Genomic DNA, 20,349 nt, shown 5'->3' with positions numbered 1-20,349 from the left:
TCCCAGGGGGGAAGGGCGATGGGGGTAGGGGGAGACGATGGGAAATACCGTGGCTTTGAAATGCAATTGTATGAGCGTCCGAGTCCCCTACGGCATAAACCATCACCAATGGGAAGGAAGTGCCAGCCTTTTTTTTTTGTTTATGTGTTCCCGTGACATTCACTTTAATATATATTTTTTGTCTCTAATACTGTGCATCCAATGGAAGGATGCACACAAGTTTCACATAAATCAGAGTAGATCTGCAGGAGCGATTCTTTACGCTAAATGCCACTACCCAGCAGCAATGAGTAGAATTGAGTGTATTCTGAGTGAGCAAAACAGTATTGTAGGCTCCCAGGGGGGAAAGGCGATGGGGGTAGGGGGAGACGATGGGAAAGACTGTGCTTTACAAATGCGAGCGTCCGTGTCCCCTAAGGCATAAACCAACACCAATGGGGAGGGGGCAGGGCGCTGCTTGCTGTACTTTCACACATGAAATTGGGAATCCTCAGCGGGCGTCGTGGGCTAGCGATGAAGGCTCCCACCTCCCACGCTGGGGGTCCAGGGTTCGAGACCGGATGTTTTTGTTTTGTTTATTGTAATAATATACTGTATTATGTTATTTTCATTGTAAGACAGTCAATGGAAGGGTGCACACAAGTTACATATAAATCAGAGTACATCTGCAGGAGCGATTCTTTACGCTAAATGCAACTACACAGCGGCAATGAGTTGATCAAAACAGTACTGTAGATTTTCAACGTTCGTGTATTGCACAGGGACCTGAATTCCCTCCCTGTCCACTGCATGATCTGTGCAGGCTCCCAGGGGGAAGGGCGATGGGGGTAGGGGGAGACGATGGGAAATACCGTGGCTTTGAAATGCAATTATATGAGCGTCCGAGTCCCCTACGGCATAAACCATCACCAATGGGAAGGAAGTGCCAGCCTTTTTTTTTTGTTTATGTGTTCCCGTGACATTCACTTTAATATATTTTTTTTGTCTCTAATACTGTGCATCCAATGGAAGGATGCACACAAGTTTCACATAAATCAGAGTAGATCTGCAGGAGCGATTCTTTACGCTAAATGCCACTACCCAGCGGCAATGAGTAGAATTGAGTGTATTCTGAGTGAGCAAAACAGTATTGTAGGCTCCCAGGGGGGAAGGGCGATGGGGGTAGGGGGAGACAATGGGAAAGACTGTGCTTTACAAATGCGAGCGTCCGTGTCCCCTAAGGCATAAACCAACACCAATGGGGAGGGGGCAGGGCGCTGCTTGCTGTACTTTCACACATGAAATTGGGAATCCTCAGCGGGCGTCGTGGGCTAGCGATGAAGGCTCCCACCTCCCACGCTGGGGGTCCAGGGTTCGAGACCGGATGTTTTTGTTTTGTTTATTGTAATAATATACTGTATTATGTTATTTTCATTGTAAGACAGTCAATGGAAGGGTGCACACAAGTTACATATAAATCAGAGTACATCTGCAGGAGCGATTCTTTACGCTAAATGCAACTACACAGCGGCAATGAGTTGAGCAAAACAGTACTGTAGATTTTCAGCGTTCGTGTATTGCACAGGGACCTGAATTCCCTCCCTGTCCACTGCATGATCTGTGCAGGCTCCCAGGGGGGAAGGGCGATGGGGGTAGGGGGAGACGATGGGAAATACCGTGGCTTTGAAATGCAATTATATGAGCGTCCGAGTCCCCTACGGCATAAACCATCACCAATGGGAAGGAAGTGCCAGCCTTTTTTTTTTGTTTATGTGTTCCCGTGACATTCACTTTAATATATTTTTTTTGTCTCTAATACTGTGCATCCAATGGAAGGATGCACACAAGTTTCACATAAATCAGAGTAGATCTGCAGGAGCGATTCTTTACGCTAAATGCCACTACCCAGCAGCAATGAGTAGAATTGAGTGTATTCTGAGTGAGCAAAACAGTATTGTAGGCTCCCAGGGGGGAAAGGCGATGGGGGTAGGGGGAGACGATGGGAAAGACTGTGCTTTACAAATGCGAGCGTCCGTGTCCCCTAAGGCATAAACCAACACCAATGGGGAGGGGGCAGGGCGCTGCTTGCTGTACTTTCACACATGAAATTGGGAATCCTCAGCGGGCGTCGTGGGCTAGCGATGAAGGCTCCCACCTCCCACGCTGGGGGTCCAGGGTTCGAGACCGGATGTTTTTGTTTTGTTTATTGTAATAATATACTGTATTATGTTATTTTCATTGTAAGACAGTCAATGGAAGGGTGCACACAAGTTACATATAAATCAGAGTACATCTGCAGGAGCGATTCTTTACGCTAAATGCAACTACACAGCGGCAATGAGTTGAGCAAAACAGTACTGTAGATTTTCAACGTTCGTGTATTGCACAGGGACCTGAATTCCCTCCCTGTCCACTGCATGATCTGTGCAGGCTCCCAGGGGGAAGGGCGATGGGGGTAGGGGGAGACGATGGGAAATACCGTTGCTTTGAAATGCAATTATATGAGCGTCCGAGTCCCCTACGGCATAAACCATCACCAATGGGAAGGAAGTGCCAGCCTTTTTTTTTTGTTTATGTGTTCCCGTGACATTCACTTTAATATATTTTTTTTGTCTCTAATACTGTGCATCCAATGGAAGGATGCACACAAGTTTCACATAAATCAGAGTAGATCTGCAGGAGCGATTCTTTACGCTAAATGCCACTACCCAGCGGCAATGAGTAGAATTGAGTGTATTCTGAGTGAGCAAAACAGTATTGTAGGCTCCCAGGGGGGAAAGGCGATGGGGGTAGGGGGAGACAATGGGAAAGACTGTGCTTTACAAATGCGAGCGTCCGTGTCCCCTAAGGCATAAACCAACACCAATGGGGAGGGGGCAGGGCGCTGCTTGCTGTACTTTCACACATGAAATTGGGAATCCTCAGCGGGCGTCGTGGGCTAGCGATGAAGGCTCCCACCTCCCACGCTGGGGGTCCAGGGTTCGAGACCGGATGTTTTTGTTTTGTTTATTGTAATAATATACTGTATTATGTTATTTTCATTGTAAGACAGTCAATGGAAGGGTGCACACAAGTTACATATAAATCAGAGTACATCTGCAGGAGCGATTCTTTACGCTAAATGCAACTACACAGCGGCAATGAGTTGAGCAAAACAGTACTGTAGATTTTCAGCGTTCGTGTATTGCACAGGGACCTGAATTCCCTCCCTGTCCACTGCATGATCTGTGCAGGCTCCCAGGGGGGAAGGGCGATGGGGGTAGGGGGAGACGATGGGAAATACCGTGGCTTTGAAATGCAATTATATGAGCGTCCGAGTCCCCTACGGCATAAACCATCACCAATGGGAAGGAAGTGCCAGCCTTTTTTTTTTGTTTATGTGTTCCCGTGACATTCACTTTAATATATTTTTTTTGTCTCTAATACTGTGCATCCAATGGAAGGATGCACACAAGTTTCACATAAATCAGAGTAGATCTGCAGGAGCGATTCTTTACGCTAAATGCCACTACCCAGCAGCAATGAGTAGAATTGAGTGTATTCTGAGTGAGCAAAACAGTATTGTAGGCTCCCAGGGGGGAAAGGCGATGGGGGTAGGGGGAGACGATGGGAAAGACTGTGCTTTACAAATGCGAGCGTCCGTGTCCCCTAAGGCATAAACCAACACCAATGGGGAGGGGGCAGGGCGCTGCTTGCTGTACTTTCACACATGAAATTGGGAATCCTCAGCGGGCGTCGTGGGCTAGCGATGAAGGCTCCCACCTCCCACGCTGGGGGTCCAGGGTTCGAGACCGGATGTTTTTGTTTTGTTTATTGTAATAATATACTGTATTATGTTATTTTCATTGTAAGACAGTCAATGGAAGGGTGCACACAAGTTACATATAAATCAGAGTACATCTGCAGGAGCGATTCTTTACGCTAAATGCAACTACACAGCGGCAATGAGTTGAGCAAAACAGTACTGTAGATTTTCAGCGTTCGTGTATTGCACAGGGACCTGAATTCCCTCCCTGTCCACTGCATGATCTGTGCAGGCTCCCAGGGGGGAAGGGCGATGGGGGTAGGGGGAGACGATGGGAAATACCGTGGCTTTGAAATGCAATTATATGAGCGTCCGAGTCCCCTACGGCATAAACCATCACCAATGGGAAGGAAGTGCCAGCCTTTTTTTTTTGTTTATGTGTTCCCGTGACATTCACTTTAATATATTTTTTTTGTCTCTAATACTGTGCATCCAATGGAAGGATGCACACAAGTTTCACATAAATCAGAGTAGATCTGCAGGAGCGATTCTTTACGCTAAATGCCACTACCCAGCAGCAATGAGTAGAATTGAGTGTATTCTGAGTGAGCAAAACAGTATTGTAGGCTCCCAGGGGGGAAAGGCGATGGGGGTAGGGGGAGACGATGGGAAAGACTGTGCTTTACAAATGCGAGCGTCCGTGTCCCCTAAGGCATAAACCAACACCAATGGGGAGGGGGCAGGGCGCTGCTTGCTGTACTTTCACACATGAAATTGGGAATCCTCAGCGGGCGTCGTGGGCTAGCGATGAAGGCTCCCACCTCCCACGCTGGGGGTCCAGGGTTCGAGACCGGATGTTTTTGTTTTGTTTATTGTAATAATATACTGTATTATGTTATTTTCATTGTAAGACAGTCAATGGAAGGGTGCACACAAGTTACATATAAATCAGAGTACATCTGCAGGAGCGATTCTTTACGCTAAATGCAACTACACAGCGGCAATGAGTTGAGCAAAACAGTACTGTAGATTTTCAACGTTCGTGTATTGCACAGGGACCTGAATTCCCTCCCTGTCCACTGCATGATCTGTGCAGCCTCCCAGGGGGGAAGGGCGATGGGGGTAGGGGGAGACGATGGGAAATACCGTGGCTTTGAAATGCAATTATATGAGCGTCCGAGTCCCCTACGGCATAAACCATCACCAATGGGAAGGAAGTGCCAGCCTTTTTTTTTTGTTTATGTGTTCCCGTGACATTCACTTTAATATATTTTTTTTGTCTCTAATACTGTGCATCCAATGGAAGGATGCACACAAGTTTCACATAAATCAGAGTAGATCTGCAGGAGCGATTCTTTACGCTAAATGCCACTACCCAGCAGCAATGAGTAGAATTGAGTGTATTCTGAGTGAGCAAAACAGTATTGTAGGCTCCCAGGGGGGAAAGGCGATGGGGGTAGGGGGAGACGATGGGAAAGACTGTGCTTTACAAATGCGAGCGTCCGTGTCCCCTAAGGCATAAACCAACACCAATGGGGAGGGGGCAGGGCGCTGCTTGCTGTACTTTCACACATGAAATTGGGAATCCTCAGCGGGCGTCGTGGGCTAGCGATGAAGGCTCCCACCTCCCACGCTGGGGGTCCAGGGTTCGAGACCGGATGTTTTTGTTTTGTTTATTGTAATAATATACTGTATTATGTTATTTTCATTGTAAGACAGTCAATGGAAGGGTGCACACAAGTTACATATAAATCAGAGTACATCTGCAGGAGCGATTCTTTACGCTAAATGCAACTACACAGCGGCAATGAGTTGAGCAAAACAGTACTGTAGATTTTCAGCGTTCGTGTATTGCACAGGGACCTGAATTCCCTCCCTGTCCACTGCATGATCTGTGCAGGCTCCCAGGGGGGAAGGGCGATGGGGGTAGGGGGAGACGATGGGAAATACCGTGGCTTTGAAATGCAATTGTATGAGCGTCCGAGTCCCCTACGGCATAAACCATCACCAATGGGAAGGAAGTGCCAGCCTTTTTTTTTTGTTTATGTGTTCCCGTGACATTCACTTTAATATATATTTTTTGTCTCTAATACTGTGCATCCAATGGAAGGATGCACACAAGTTTCACATAAATCAGAGTAGATCTGCAGGAGCGATTCTTTACGCTAAATGCCACTACCCAGCGGCAATGAGTAGAATTGAGTGTATTCTGAGTGAGCAAAACAGTATTGTAGGCTCCCAGGGGGGAAAGGCGATGGGGGTAGGGGGAGACGATGGGAAAGACTGTGCTTTACAAATGCGAGCGTCCGTGTCCCCTAAGGCATAAACCAACACCAATGGGGAGGGGGCAGGGCGCTGCTTGCTGTACTTTCACACATGAAATTGGGAATCCTCAGCGGGCGTCGTGGGCTAGCGATGAAGGCTCCCACCTCCCACGCTGGGGGTCCAGGGTTCGAGACCGGATGTTTTTGTTTTGTTTATTGTAATAATATACTGTATTATGTTATTTTCATTGTAAGACAGTCAATGGAAGGGTGCACACAAGTTACATATAAATCAGAGTACATCTGCAAGAGCGAATCTTTACGCTAAATGCAACTACACAGCGGCAATGAGTTGAGCAAAACAGTACTGTAGATTTTCAACGTTCGTGTATTGCACAGGGACCTGAATTCCCTCCCTGTCCACTGCATGATCTGTGCAGGCTCCCAGGGGGGAAGGGCGATGGGGGTAGGGGGAGACGATGGGAAATACCGTGGCTTTGAAATGCAATTATATGAGCGTCCGAGTCCCCTACGGCATAAACCATCACCAATGGGAAGGAAGTGCCAGCCTTTTTTTTTTGTTTATGTGTTCCCGTGACATTCACTTTAATATATTTTTTTTGTCTCTAATACTGTGCATCCAATGGAAGGATGCACACAAGTTTCACATAAATCAGAGTAGATCTGCAGGAGCGATTCTTTACGCTAAATGCCACTACCCAGCAGCAATGAGTAGAATTGAGTGTATTCTGAGTGAGCAAAACAGTATTGTAGGCTCCCAGGGGGGAAAGGCGATGGGGGTAGGGGGAGACGATGGGAAAGACTGTGCTTTACAAATGCGAGCGTCCGTGTCCCCTAAGGCATAAACCAACACCAATGGGGAGGGGGCAGGGCGCTGCTTGCTGTACTTTCACACATGAAATTGGGAATCCTCAGCGGGCGTCGTGGGCTAGCGATGAAGGCTCCCACCTCCCACGCTGGGGGTCCAGGGTTCGAGACCGGATGTTTTTGTTTTGTTTATTGTAATAATATACTGTATTATGTTATTTTCATTGTAAGACAGTCAATGGAAGGGTGCACACAAGTTACATATAAATCAGAGTACATCTGCAGGAGCGATTCTTTACGCTAAATGCAACTACACAGCGGCAATGAGTTGAGCAAAACAGTACTGTAGATTTTCAACGTTCGTGTATTGCACAGGGACCTGAATTCCCTCCCTGTCCACTGCATGATCTGTGCAGGCTCCCAGGGGGGAAGGGCGATGGGGGTAGGGGGAGACGATGGGAAATACCGTGGCTTTGAAATGCAATTATATGAGCGTCCGAGTCCCCTACGGCATAAACCATCACCAATGGGAAGGAAGTGCCAGCCTTTTTTTTTTGTTTATGTGTTCCCGTGACATTCACTTTAATATATTTTTTTTGTCTCTAATACTGTGCATCCAATGGAAGGATGCACACAAGTTTCACATAAATCAGAGTAGATCTGCAGGAGCGATTCTTTATGCTAAATGCCACTACCCAGCAGCAATGAGTAGAATTGAGTGTGTTCTGAGTGAGCAAAACAGTATTGTAGGCTCCCAGGGGGGAAAGGCGATGGGGGTAGGGGGAGACGATGGGAAAGACTGTGCTTTACAAATGCGAGCGTCCGTGTCCCCTAAGGCATAAACCAACACCAATGGGGAGGGGGCAGGGCGCTGCTTGCTGTACTTTCACACATGAAATTGGGAATCCTCAGCGGGCGTCGTGGGCTAGCGATGAAGGCTCCCACCTCCCACGCTGGGGGTCCAGGGTTCGAGACCGGATGTTTTTGTTTTGTTTATTGTAATAATATACTGTATTATGTTATTTTCATTGTAAGACAGTCAATGGAAGGGTGCACACAAGTTACATATAAATCAGAGTACATCTGCAGGAGCGATTCTTTACGCTAAATGCAACTACACAGCGGCAATGAGTTGAGCAAAACAGTACTGTAGATTTTCAGCGTTCGTGTATTGCACAGGGACCTGAATTCCCTCCCTGTCCACTGCATGATCTGTGCAGGCTCCCAGGGGGGAAGGGCGATGGGGGTAGGGGGAGACGATGGGAAATACCGTGGCTTTGAAATGCAATTGTATGAGCGTCCGAGTCCCCTACGGCATAAACCATCACCAATGGGAAGGAAGTGCCAGCCTTTTTTTTTTGTTTATGTGTTCCCGTGACATTCACTTTAATATATATTTTTTGTCTCTAATACTGTGCATCCAATGGAAGGATGCACACAAGTTTCACATAAATCAGAGTAGATCTGCAGGAGCGATTCTTTACGCTAAATGCCACTACCCAGCGGCAATGAGTAGAATTGAGTGTATTCTGAGTGAGCAAAACAGTATTGTAGGCTCCCAGGGGGGAAAGGCGATGGGGGTAGGGGGAGACGATGGGAAAGACTGTGCTTTACAAATGCGAGCGTCCGTGTCCCCTAAGGCATAAACCAACACCAATGGGGAGGGGGCAGGGCGCTGCTTGCTGTACTTTCACACATGAAATTGGGAATCCTCAGCGGGCGTCGTGGGCTAGCGATGAAGGCTCCCACCTCCCACGCTGGGGGTCCAGGGTTCGAGACCGGATGTTTTTGTTTTGTTTATTGTAATAATATACTGTATTATGTTATTTTCATTGTAAGACAGTCAATGGAAGGGTGCACACAAGTTACATATAAATCAGAGTACATCTGCAAGAGCGATTCTTTACGCTAAATGCAACTACACAGCGGCAATGAGTTGAGCAAAACAGTACTGTAGATTTTCAACGTTCGTGTATTGCACAGGGACCTGAATTCCCTCCCTGTCCACTGCATGATCTGTGCAGGCTCCCAGGGGGGAAGGGCGATGGGGGTAGGGGGAGACGATGGGAAATACCGTGGCTTTGAAATGCAATTATATGAGCGTCCGAGTCCCCTACGGCATAAACCATCACCAATGGGAAGGAAGTGCCAGCCTTTTTTTTTTGTTTATGTGTTCCCGTGACATTCACTTTAATATATTTTTTTTGTCTCTAATACTGTGCATCCAATGGAAGGATGCACACAAGTTTCACATAAATCAGAGTAGATCTGCAGGAGCGATTCTTTACGCTAAATGCCACTACCCAGCGGCAATGAGTAGAATTGAGTGTATTCTGAGTGAGCAAAACAGTATTGTAGGCTCCCAGGGGGGAAAGGCGATGGGGGTAGGGGGAGACGATGGGAAAGACTGTGCTTTACAAATGCGAGCGTCCGTGTCCCCTAAGGCATAAACCAACACCAATGGGGAGGGGGCAGGGCGCTGCTTGCTGTACTTTCACACATGAAATTGGGAATCCTCAGCGGGCGTCGTGGGCTAGCGATGAAGGCTCCCACCTCCCACGCTGGGGGTCCAGGGTTCGAGACCTGATGTTTTTGTTTTGTTTATTGTAATAATATACTGCATTATGTTATTTTCATTGTAAGACAGTCAATGGAAGGGTGCACACAAGTTACATATAAATCAGAGTACATCTGCAGGAGCGATTCTTTACGCTAAATGCAACTACACAGCGGCAATGAGTTGAGCAAAACAGTACTGTAGATTTTCAGCGTTCGTGTATTGCACAGGGACCTGAATTCCCTCCCTGTCCACTGCATGATCTGTGCAGGCTCCCAGGGGGGAAGGGCGATGGGGGTAGGGGGAGACGATGGGAAATACCGTGGCTTTGAAATGCAATTATATGAGCGTCCGAGTCCCCTACGGCATAAACCATCACCAATGGGAAGGAAGTGCTAGCCTTTTTTTTTTGTTTATGTGTTCCCGTGACATTCACTTTAATATATATTTTTTTTCTCTAATACTGTGCATCCAATGGAAGGATGCACACAAGTTTCACATAAATCAGAGTAGATCTGCAGGAGCGATTCTTTACGCTAAATGCCACTACCCAGCAGCAATGAGTAGAATTGAGTGTATTCTGAGTGAGCAAAACAGTATTGTAGGCTCCCAGGGGGGAAAGGCGATGGGGGTAGGGGGAGACGATGGGAAAGACTGTGCTTTACAAATGCGAGCGTCCGTGTCCCCTAAGGCATAAACCAACACCAATGGGGAGGGGGCAGGGCGCTGCTTGCTGTACTTTCACACATGAAATTGGGAATCCTCAGCGGGCGTCGTGGGCTAGCGATGAAGGCTCCCACCTCCCACGCTGGGGGTCCAGGGTTCGAGACCGGATGTTTTTGTTTTGTTTATTGTAATAATATACTGTATTATGTTATTTTCATTGTAAGACAGTCAATGGAAGGGTGCACACAAGTTACATATAAATCAGAGTACATCTGCAGGAGCGATTCTTTATGCTAAATGCAACTACACAGCGGCAATGAGTTGAGCAAAACAGTACTGTAGATTTTCAGCGTTCGTGTATTGCACAGGGACCTGAATTCCCTCCCTGTCCACTGCATGATCTGTGCAGCCTCCCAGGGGGGAAGGGCGATGGGGGTAGGGGGAGACGATGGGAAATACCGTGGCTTTGAAATGCAATTATATGAGCGTCCGAGTCCCCTACGGCATAAACCATCACCAATGGGAAGGAAGTGCCAGCCTTTTTTTTTTGTTTATGTGTTCCCGTGACATTCACTTTAATATATTTTTTTTGTCTCTAATACTGTGCATCCAATGGAAGGATGCACACAAGTTTCACATAAATCAGAGTAGATCTGCAGGAGCGATTCTTTACGCTAAATGCCACTACCCAGCGGCAATGAGTAGAATTGAGTGTATTCTGAGTGAGCAAAACAGTATTGTAGGCTCCCAGGGGGGAAAGGCGATGGGGGTAGGGGGAGACGATGGGAAAGACTGTGCTTTACAAATGCGAGCGTCCGTGTCCCCTAAGGCATAAACCAACACCAATGGGGAGGGGGCAGGGCGCTGCTTGCTGTACTTTCACACATGAAATTGGGAATCCTCAGCGGGCGTCGTGGGCTAGCGATGAAGGCTCCCACCTCCCACGCTGGGGGTCCAGGGTTCGAGACCGGATGTTTTTGTTTTGTTTATTGTAATAATATACTGTATTATGTTATTTTCATTGTAAGACAGTCAATGGAAGGGTGCACACAAGTTACATATAAATCAGAGTACATCTGCAGGAGCGATTCTTTACGCTAAATGCAACTACACAGCAGCAATGAGTTGAGCAAAACAGTACTGTAGATTTTCAGCGTTCGTGTATTGCACAGGGACCTGAATTCCCTCCCTGTCCACTGCATGATCTGTGCAGGCTCCCAGGGGGGAATTTTCCAATTCGGTATTTTTGCATTCGGGATGCCATCGTCTGTAATACTGAGTGCCGGCATACTGTATCTTATGATATTTTATGATTTATTTTTATCCATTATTTACTGTACTGTATTTCATTGTACTGTACAGCAGCTTATGTTAGTGTGATTTTTCCACAGCAGCACATGCCCCACCCACCCCATCTGACCAGCAGAGCTCCGGAAGTGGTAATCATTATTTTTGTTACAGACACACTAGTTTCCTACAGTATTACTGTAATTTTTTTATTTTACAATACTTGTTATCTTGTACACACAGACCGCCTCGTTATTGATACTGAGGCAGAGGAGGAGGAGGAAATGGGGGAGCCCTCAGGCCAGCCTGGTAAGAATTGTAATCTACTGTACAGTACTCTACTGTACTGTATTGTACATTTATTATTTATTGATTTATTAACAGTACCAATGGCTTGGGTTCGCGTGACCAGTGGTCAGGATTCCAGCAGTCAAGTGACCGACAGTGGTATCCTGATTGCAGAAATCCCATCAGGTTGAGGTATGGTATCGAAACCCTACTCCACTAACCCCTAACCCTCCATTTATACTCTGGTATTTTAGATGCAGGTACAGTACGTCCCCTACAAATGGACGGTCATTCCACACTCCGGCTAAGAATGTCTCTCTGCCTCTCTACTTTCTGTAGCACTGTACTACTGTAAAGTATTGGATAATACTTTAGTACAGTAGTATTGGAAATAACAATGGCAAATTTGACTTTTCTTTGTGTTTTTTTATATTCAACACAGATGTCACTTACGTGGACTCGGGGGAGGAGGAGCCACAGTATAGTAAGTACAGTAGGATTTTCTCAAGCCCATTCTTAAAAGTATTGACCGAGTCCACTTTTATTACTTTTCAGGCAGGGAATTCCAAACGTACAGTATTTCCCTCACTGTGAAGACCCCTTTTCGCCTCTGTATGCGAAATCTCCTCTCCTCCAACACGAGTGACTGTGCACGTGTCCTCTGTGTCGATCTTATCAAAAACAGTTCCTGTGTATTGTCCCCTTACTGTAAAGGTTAATCATGTCCATTCTTAATCTCCTCTTTTCCAATGTAAACATGCCTAGCCTAGCAAGCCTTTCCTCGTATTCCAGCTTCTCAATCCACTTGATCACTTGATCACTTTGGTCGCCCTCCTCTAAACCTTTTCTAGTTCCACGATATCCATTTTGTAGTATGGTGCCCAAAATTGTGCATCCTACCCACCCTCCACTAGCCTAAACCTCCAATCATACTCTGATTCCGGACTCAGCATTTTAAATGTCGGGATCCAGACAGCAGGTGTTTTAAATACAGGTACAGTACAGTACTGTATGTCCCCTACCACTGGATAATCATTCTGCTCCCACTGTATTATGAATATCTCTCTGCCTCCTGTAGCACTGTACTACTGTAGACTACTGTGCAATTTTGTAGTAACTGTACTCTACTGTATTTTGTTTATAATCTTTTTTCTATTTTCAACTCAGTAATTATTGACAGTCAGGAGGAGGAAGAGGAGGAGGAAGAGGAGAAGCCCTCTCCCCAACTTGGTAAGTAAACTGCAGTATTGTACTGTACTGTACATTGTGTTAAACCAATGGGTTGGGTTTACGTGACCAGCAGTCAGGATTCCAGCGTTCAGGTGACCGACAGTGGCATCCTGATTGCAGCAATCCCAACAGGATGAGGGACGGTATCCTAAACCTCCTCCACTACCCCCTGATTCTGGCCTCGACATTCTCGTCTCTGTGTGCAAAATCTACTCTCCTCCAACCTGACTGAATTTTTGTTATACTGTATTCAGCACAGTATAACAAGTAGCAAGGAGAGATTGATTGCTTCTTTTTTTGGTGGTGGCCCAAACCAATCAGTCATTTCAGCCACAGTCGTGTGGCAGACCCTGTGGCTGAAATGATGGGTTTGTTAAAGTGTGCATGTCCTGTTTATACAACACAACGGTGGGAGGGCAATTCCATCTTGCGCCTCTTTTTTTATTTATTTATCTTTGCATCATGTGATGTTTGTGGCAAATTTTTATAAGTGCCATCCTGTCTGACACTGCAGTGCCACTCTTAGATGGGCCAGGTGTTTTTGATCCGCCCTCTTGGGTCGCTTAGCTTAGTCATCCAGCGACCTCGTTGCACATTTTAGGACTAAAAATAATATTGTGAGGTGTGAGGTGTTCAGAATAGACTGGAAATGAGTGGAAATTATGGTTATTGCGGTTAATAATACTATACAGTAGGCTCAAAATTTCCCCCAAATTCTATGATTTAAGCTGTTTTTGAGGGTTGTTTTTTTTAAAAAACACCCAAATCCAAAACGTATCTGAATCCGACAAAAATTCGAAAGGGTGGTTTTGCCAAAACACGTCCAAATCCAAAACCAAACCACAAAACCCGAAAAATTTCCGGTGCACATCTCTAGTTTTAATAAAGTCCAGGAGGTAAACATTCTCCTAATGAAGACACTGCAAGCAATAGGACACGAGGATGTGCACTGAGACTGGAGGGGGAAAGGTTCAGGGGGAATTTTAAGAAAAATTACTTCACAGAAAGTGCAGTGGACAAGTGGAATAGCCTCCCATCAGAGGTGGTAGAGCCTAAAACAGTAGAGCTACAGTATTTAAACATGCATGGAAGAGACATACGTAAGGATATCCTTACAAAGAAATAAGGATCAAATAAGGTTTGATGTAAAAAAAAGGGTAAAAAAAAGAGGCAGATTAGATGGGCAAAGTGGTTCTTACAGTATTTGTCGTCAAATTCTATGTTTCTGTATGCAGACCCTCCAACATGACCCGCCCCACTGCTCTGTTTCTGGACTTCCCTCTTAATTTATGATTTCCATCACCTGTGTTGAACTAGTTAAATGATAAGAAAGCTGTTTCTTCACATGTGATGGCAATAATAAATTAAGAGGGAAGTCCAGAACAAGAGCATTTTGTACCTAGTGGGGCGGGTCATGTTGGAGGGTATGTGTATTTCCTGGAATGAACCTTTTTTTTCTCATTAATGCTTTTTTTTCACAGGCCCTACACTGGAACAGGCCACCGAGGAGGAGGAGGAGGAGGAGGAGGATGATTATGAGGCGGCATTTAGTGGTAAGAATTATTACTGACATTGATCTGATGCCATCAGAGTAGCACTTTTCATCAGATTTTTCTGGCAAATGCTAGAAATCGGATGAAAATTGCACAAATCAGAACAGTGGATGGAGGACTTTAGATCAGTGTTTTTGTTTGAACTGGTGATGTTGCCCATACAGTAGCAACCGATCACATTCCACATTAACATTTATCTAGCTACACTTACAGACGATAATGCAGTACAGTAGGTAATACTGTATTTGGTTGCTACTGTATGGACAACATCACCTGTTCTAAAAAAAACTCCCATCTTACTATATTTACCTGTCTCTCTCTCTCTCTCTCTCTCTCTCTCTCTCCCCTTGTCACTGTCTCTCCATTCATCTCTCTCTCTAGCTACTGTCAGTGATGAATTTCCCATTAGGCACGAGAGGCACGTACTGTATCTAGGGGCGGCATCTGTTTGGGGTCCGCAGTTGGATGCTTACAGTATGCTGATACTGTCATCCCAAAAAGTACCAGTACAGTAACTGCTAAATATTTTCAGTATACTGTACAATATGCCATGATTGCATGGAGTGTAAATAGGTAGCACATACAGTACAGTACTGTACAGTATACATAATTCAAAACAAAAAAAAGTTGCTACCTTAGTCTAGTCATAATCACCGGCATACGGGCCACTCACAAATTTTCTGATGGTGTCGGTGGGGCCCCTTGGAATCACCGGGCCTTGACACTAGTGTACTATTACTATACTTTTTACTGTACAGTATACTGTATCTTATATTATTCTTCTTTTACCCACAGACGACGAGCCAGAATACATTTTTGGTAAATATACTGTACAGTAGCAATAGTTGGTACTGTAATTACAGTATTTTTTCTCCAACATTATTTTAAGTCAAACTGATATGACTAACTGTATTTTATCTTTTTACAGTCCGTCGCCAACCAGTGGAGGAGACACCAGGTAATAGGAGAGAAATACATAATGCACTGTACTGTACTCTAACTTACTGTAACATGTATAACACTGAGCTGATCATCTCTGACATAACCTTACAGTACATACTGTACATTCTCTCCTTTTTCACCCTCTTCACTCCACAAATGCATGCTGCGTATCCTGACTACTGATTTCTTCCTTAAACTTGTTTGTAAGACAGGCTCTCAATGTCCACTTCTTCATCACACCCAGCCATCTTTCATCCTACCACTCTTTTCCATACTGACAGTCTATCCATTTCTGTCTTTCTGCTCATTGCAGTTAAATGCCGGCTGTCGGGTTAACAGTGACAATGCCGATAGGCGTAATCCCTACGCTACATATGTTCCCACTTGTGGGTGTCCACGAGTGAGTGAGAATAGAGTAGAGTATTCTCACCATAGAGTGAGAATAGATCCTGTGTGGAGTTATGCGAGTCACAAGTCTGCTGCGTGGCGAGAGCAACAAGGCTGCAAGGAGACTTGGAGCACTCATCCCTCTGCCGGCGTTCTGGCAGGAGGGATGCAGCTGTTGGTACAGTATATACTGTAAACAGCCAGTATCCCATCCGGTGGAATTGCGTATGTAATCCAAATGCACAGTGGGGGTAATTCAGACCTGATGGCTGCTGGGCATACCGCAATGCTCACACACGTCGCCAAACAACAATAGGCATTGGGGACAGTCTGGTTCCAAAACTACGATTGCACGGGCGTTCGCAAGGCGATTGACAGGAAGAGGCCGTTTGTGGGTGAAAACTGACCATTTACTGGGAGTGTCTGGAAAAACGCATTTGGACACGAGTTATTAGGGAGGGTGTTTGATGTCAGCTCGGTCCCCACTCAGCCTGATCTCATCGCACAGTAGGAGAAAGCCCTGGGCTGCGCACAGACTGCACATACTGGATTTTCACAGCTCTGCATACACATGCATTTGCACGCTTGCAAGGGTGAATATGTGAATGCAGCAGTACAATCAGGTCTGAATTACCCCCAATGTACTGTACTGTACAGTACTATAAGATATTTTGAGCTGGGACCTCCTATCTGTTGTGCTTTTCCATCTGTTAAATGTCTACAGTATTTACCATGATCTGTACTTGTACTGTGGTGTTTTATTCCTTTGATAATTTGTTTATGACCTGTTGAAGCTAAACTCTTGTACAGTACTTTATATTTTGAAGACCAGCAATACAGTATAATACTGTACCTACAGTATACCATAGTAATTGTATAGTATTGGAATGTGACTAATGTTTTCTTTTCTTCAATATAGTGCCAATGATTTATGGGGGCCCTAGACAGGGCCATGAACGGTGGGCTGGCCCAGAAGCGGGCAGGCAGCAGCCCACTTATACAAGAGGTAAACTATAGCAATGCTTAAATTACCTTAACATACAGTAGTGTTCTATTTACTGTACTGACAATACAGTACTGTACATTGTAAATAACAAGATTATCTAATATAGAGTACAGTACTGTATTGCCATTACTACACTGTAAAGTATTCAGTATTTGTGTTGTAATACTGTGCTTTTTTTCCCACAGAACAGTTGCAGCGGGCTCTCCAGCTACTGCGGGTGGTGGTCCACCTTTTAGTGGACCTTTTTTTTAATTTTTTATTAAGATTAATTTAATTTTTGTGTATTAAATATTTTTTGTTGTATTGTACTCCATTGTATAGTATCTTTTTCTACTGTATAAGCTAGGCATACTGTACACCATACAATAATCTCGCAGATAATCTGCCAGATCTGGCTGTCTGGAATGAAATTCTGGTTATGGATGAGAGCCTGGATGAAGCCATCAGAAGCCATAGACTCATGCCCAGTAACAGGGGGATAAAATGGGGGACACTTCCACCATGCCCTGAAATGCCCAAGGATTCTGCCCCTCAGCAAGCTTGTACAGTGCATACAGTACAACCCCTTCTCTTGAATTCCCATCATACAGTAGTACTAATTTATACAGTACAGTATATGAGAAAGTTGGGAATACAAAAATTGGAAACCACGTCATGTTTATTTTAAGAAACACTTTATTTACAGACAAAATCAGTAGGAACATGTAACATCACACATATTGTAATAAGAAAGCCAACATCACACATACTGTACGGTACTTTAATCAAAAGGTAACATCACAAATACAGTAACAATATCAACTGAAACTTTATTTTTATTTTTTTTGGTGGTGTGGGGTAATGTTTTTTTTTTTTTAGGTTTTGCTTTTTTTGTATTATTTTTAGTTTTTGTCTTTTGATTTTTAACACGGTTGCATACGGACACCAGAACGGAGAACGGAAACAGACAACAGCAGCCCCTGGATGGACACAGCACAATGGACTCAGACGCTTGGGGATTGAAACACTTTATTTACAGCCTGGACATATGACAGGCAGTAGGAACATGTAACATCACACATATTGTAATAAGAAAGCCAACATCACACATACTGTACGGTACTTTAATCAAAAGGTAACATCACAAATACAGTAACAATATCAACTGAAACTTTATTTTTATTTTTTTTGGTGGTGTGGGGTAATGGTTTTTTTTTTTTTAGGTTTTGCTTTTTTTGTATTATTTTTAGTTTTTGTCTTTTGATTTTTAACACGGTTGCATACAGACACCAGAACGGAGAACGGAAACAGACAACAGCAGCCCCTGGATGGACACAGCACAATGGACTCAGACGCTTGGGGATTGAAACACTTTATTTACAGCCTGGACATATGACAGGCAGTAGGAACATGTAACATCACACATATTGTAATAAGAAAGCCAACATCACACATACTGTATGGTACTTTAATCAAAAGGTAACATCACAAATACAGTAACAATATCAACTGAAACTTTATTTTTTATTTTTTTTTGGTGGTGTGGGGTAATGTTTTTTTTTTTTTTAGGTTTTGCTAGGTATTCACTGTTAATAATTCCTTGATAAGTGATATAACAATGCCATAAATCATTATACAGAGTGTGTACTTTATACTATATACAGTATGTGTGTGTATGTATGTATGTATATATATATATATCCAAAAAGAGATACCTACTGTATAGGCACTCAGAGACAGCGATGAAGCATTGCCGGCTTATTGTGATAATTACATACTGTATACTGTGTTTGTGTGTGTGTGTGTGTGTGTGTGTGTGTATGTATGTATATATATATATATTACTCTGTATATACTGTAATGTATGTACAGTTTAATGTATACAGTAGGTATATAATACAGTATACTGCACATACAGTCTACTGTATATACAGTAATCTGTAAATCAGTAATTTCATTACTGTATCTGATTTCATTATTTTTGGCTCTTCACAGGATATCTCCCATGATAAGAGATGTGAATAAAGAAAAGAGAGTGGAACAGGCACGGCGATGGATTGAGAGTGGTGAAACATTTAATGATGTCATTTTCACAGATGAATCGTCTGTTGCCCTTGAGCGGTTCTCCAGAATGTCATTCCGGAAACGTAACCATATCTCATTAAAACCACGCCCAAAGCATCCATTGAAAGTCCATGTATGGGGAGGCATAACACGATTAGGAGCTGGTCCCCTATTATTTTTCGAAGGTACAGTACTATACTTTATTCTGTGCCTGTGTTCTGTAAAAATACATGCTGTACTGTAGAGTACATGTAACTGCACAATAAAATTAGTTGCTTATTAATGAACAACATTTTTTTATTTCTGTAGGGATCATGGATAAGAAATTTTTCCAAGAAACAATAGTAGAGGGATGTATGGTGCCATTTGTGAATAAATATTACCCAACTCACCATAGGATATTCCAAGACAATGATCCTAAACACTCCGCCTCTGCCAAATTTATGGAAGAGAAAGGTATGAATTGGGAACGCACACCACCAGAGTGAGTATTCTTTCAACAGTGTACAAGTAAAATTTTGAGTAGCACTCTAGTACTGTAAATATATTTTTTGGTTTAATAAACAGTACAATACCGTATGTTTAATTTTCTCTATTTAATGTCATTAATTGACTAACTTTTTTTCTATACTCTTTTTTTTTTTTTTTTTTTTTTTATAGATCACCAGACATGAATCCAATTGAAATAGTGTGGGCTCAATTGAAGAGGTACATTAGGAGTGTTGCGAAGCCAACAACAAAACAGCAGCTGTTGGATGGGATTAAGAAATTTTGGCTAGAAGTACTCACACCTGAGCATTGTAATAATTATATAAATCACCTGTATAAAGTATTACCTGTTATAGTCGAAAGAAATGGTCAAGCCACAAATATGTAGTTCTGTACTATATCTTATGTTTAAAATTTTTAATTGGTGCATTATTAAAAATGTTTATAAAATTCCCTTTGTCTGATTATTGCATAAACTAATGTTGAATATTATACAGTAGTAATGTTATTGATGTGTATGAACAGTTATTTTCTGTTTTATAAGTCCTGAATAAGAGTACTGTACATTTTGATCAGTACAGTACATGCAATCGTATGTTGTAATAAATACTTTTTTTTACATTAATATTGATTTTTTTCCAATAAATATTACTTTATACAGTATGGTACGGTACAGTACAGTACATGGGGTAACTGTACAGTATGATGTGCCGTTATGGGGGAGATGGGGGAGAAATACTGTATCCACTAAATGTACAGTAAAATGTTTGTTTTTTTTATTACAAAAACACAAATGCATCCCAGATGAAAATCTGCTATACACAGCAGACAGCTTATGGTGACAGAACTTACCTACTGTATCCCCACCCATAGTTGTGGTATATTTTAGATTGCCTAATGAGACACTCCTGCAGCATTGCCAATGATTCATGTAAAACCTGTGTGCAAACAGTATCTCTATTGAATGCAAAGTACTGTAAGGTACAGTATTACCAGAGCCGTCCCTAACCAACCTAGGCTACATTTCGGCTGATGCCCTCTTGCACAGATGCTAGTTCCGCCTATAACCCTGCACCACTTTCCCA

At 43.7% G+C, this 20,349-nt stretch overlaps 1 protein-coding gene across 2 annotated transcripts in view; it reads left to right on the top strand.

Moving 5' to 3' along the window:
* The window catches only part of LOC135003290 (histone H3.v1-like), a 198,049-nt gene extending 178,160 nt beyond the window's left edge, over window positions 1-19,889 (top strand). The window contains exons 2-12 of one of the 2 annotated variants that reach the window (XM_063951733.1): window positions 11,431-11,478; window positions 11,570-11,635; window positions 12,057-12,098; window positions 12,782-12,844; window positions 14,326-14,397; window positions 15,193-15,216; window positions 15,326-15,355; window positions 16,646-16,732; window positions 16,918-18,960; window positions 19,085-19,231; window positions 19,436-19,889. In XM_063951733.1, coding sequence (XP_063807803.1) covers window positions 11,611-11,635; window positions 12,057-12,098; window positions 12,782-12,844; window positions 14,326-14,397; window positions 15,193-15,216; window positions 15,326-15,355; window positions 16,646-16,732; window positions 16,918-17,006 — 432 coding nt within the window. In that variant the 5' untranslated portion in view covers window positions 11,431-11,478; window positions 11,570-11,610 and the 3' untranslated portion in view covers window positions 17,007-18,960; window positions 19,085-19,231; window positions 19,436-19,889. Of the gene's footprint in view, window positions 1-11,430; window positions 11,479-11,569; window positions 11,636-12,056; window positions 12,099-12,781; window positions 12,845-14,325; window positions 14,398-15,192; window positions 15,217-15,325; window positions 15,356-16,645; window positions 16,733-16,917; window positions 18,961-19,084; window positions 19,260-19,435 lie in introns of both variants that reach the window. The other variant, XM_063951731.1, reaches the window with a different exon arrangement.
* The last annotated feature ends 460 nt before the right edge of the window (window positions 19,890-20,349 follow it).

The sequence above is a fragment of the Pseudophryne corroboree genome, chromosome 2 (assembly GCF_028390025.1).
Source record: "Pseudophryne corroboree isolate aPseCor3 chromosome 2, aPseCor3.hap2, whole genome shotgun sequence".
In the NCBI taxonomy this organism is placed as follows: Eukaryota; Metazoa; Chordata; class Amphibia; order Anura; family Myobatrachidae; genus Pseudophryne; species Pseudophryne corroboree.
Note: the sequence above shows the minus strand (reverse complement) of the source record. Positions and strands in the feature narration are given on the sequence as shown.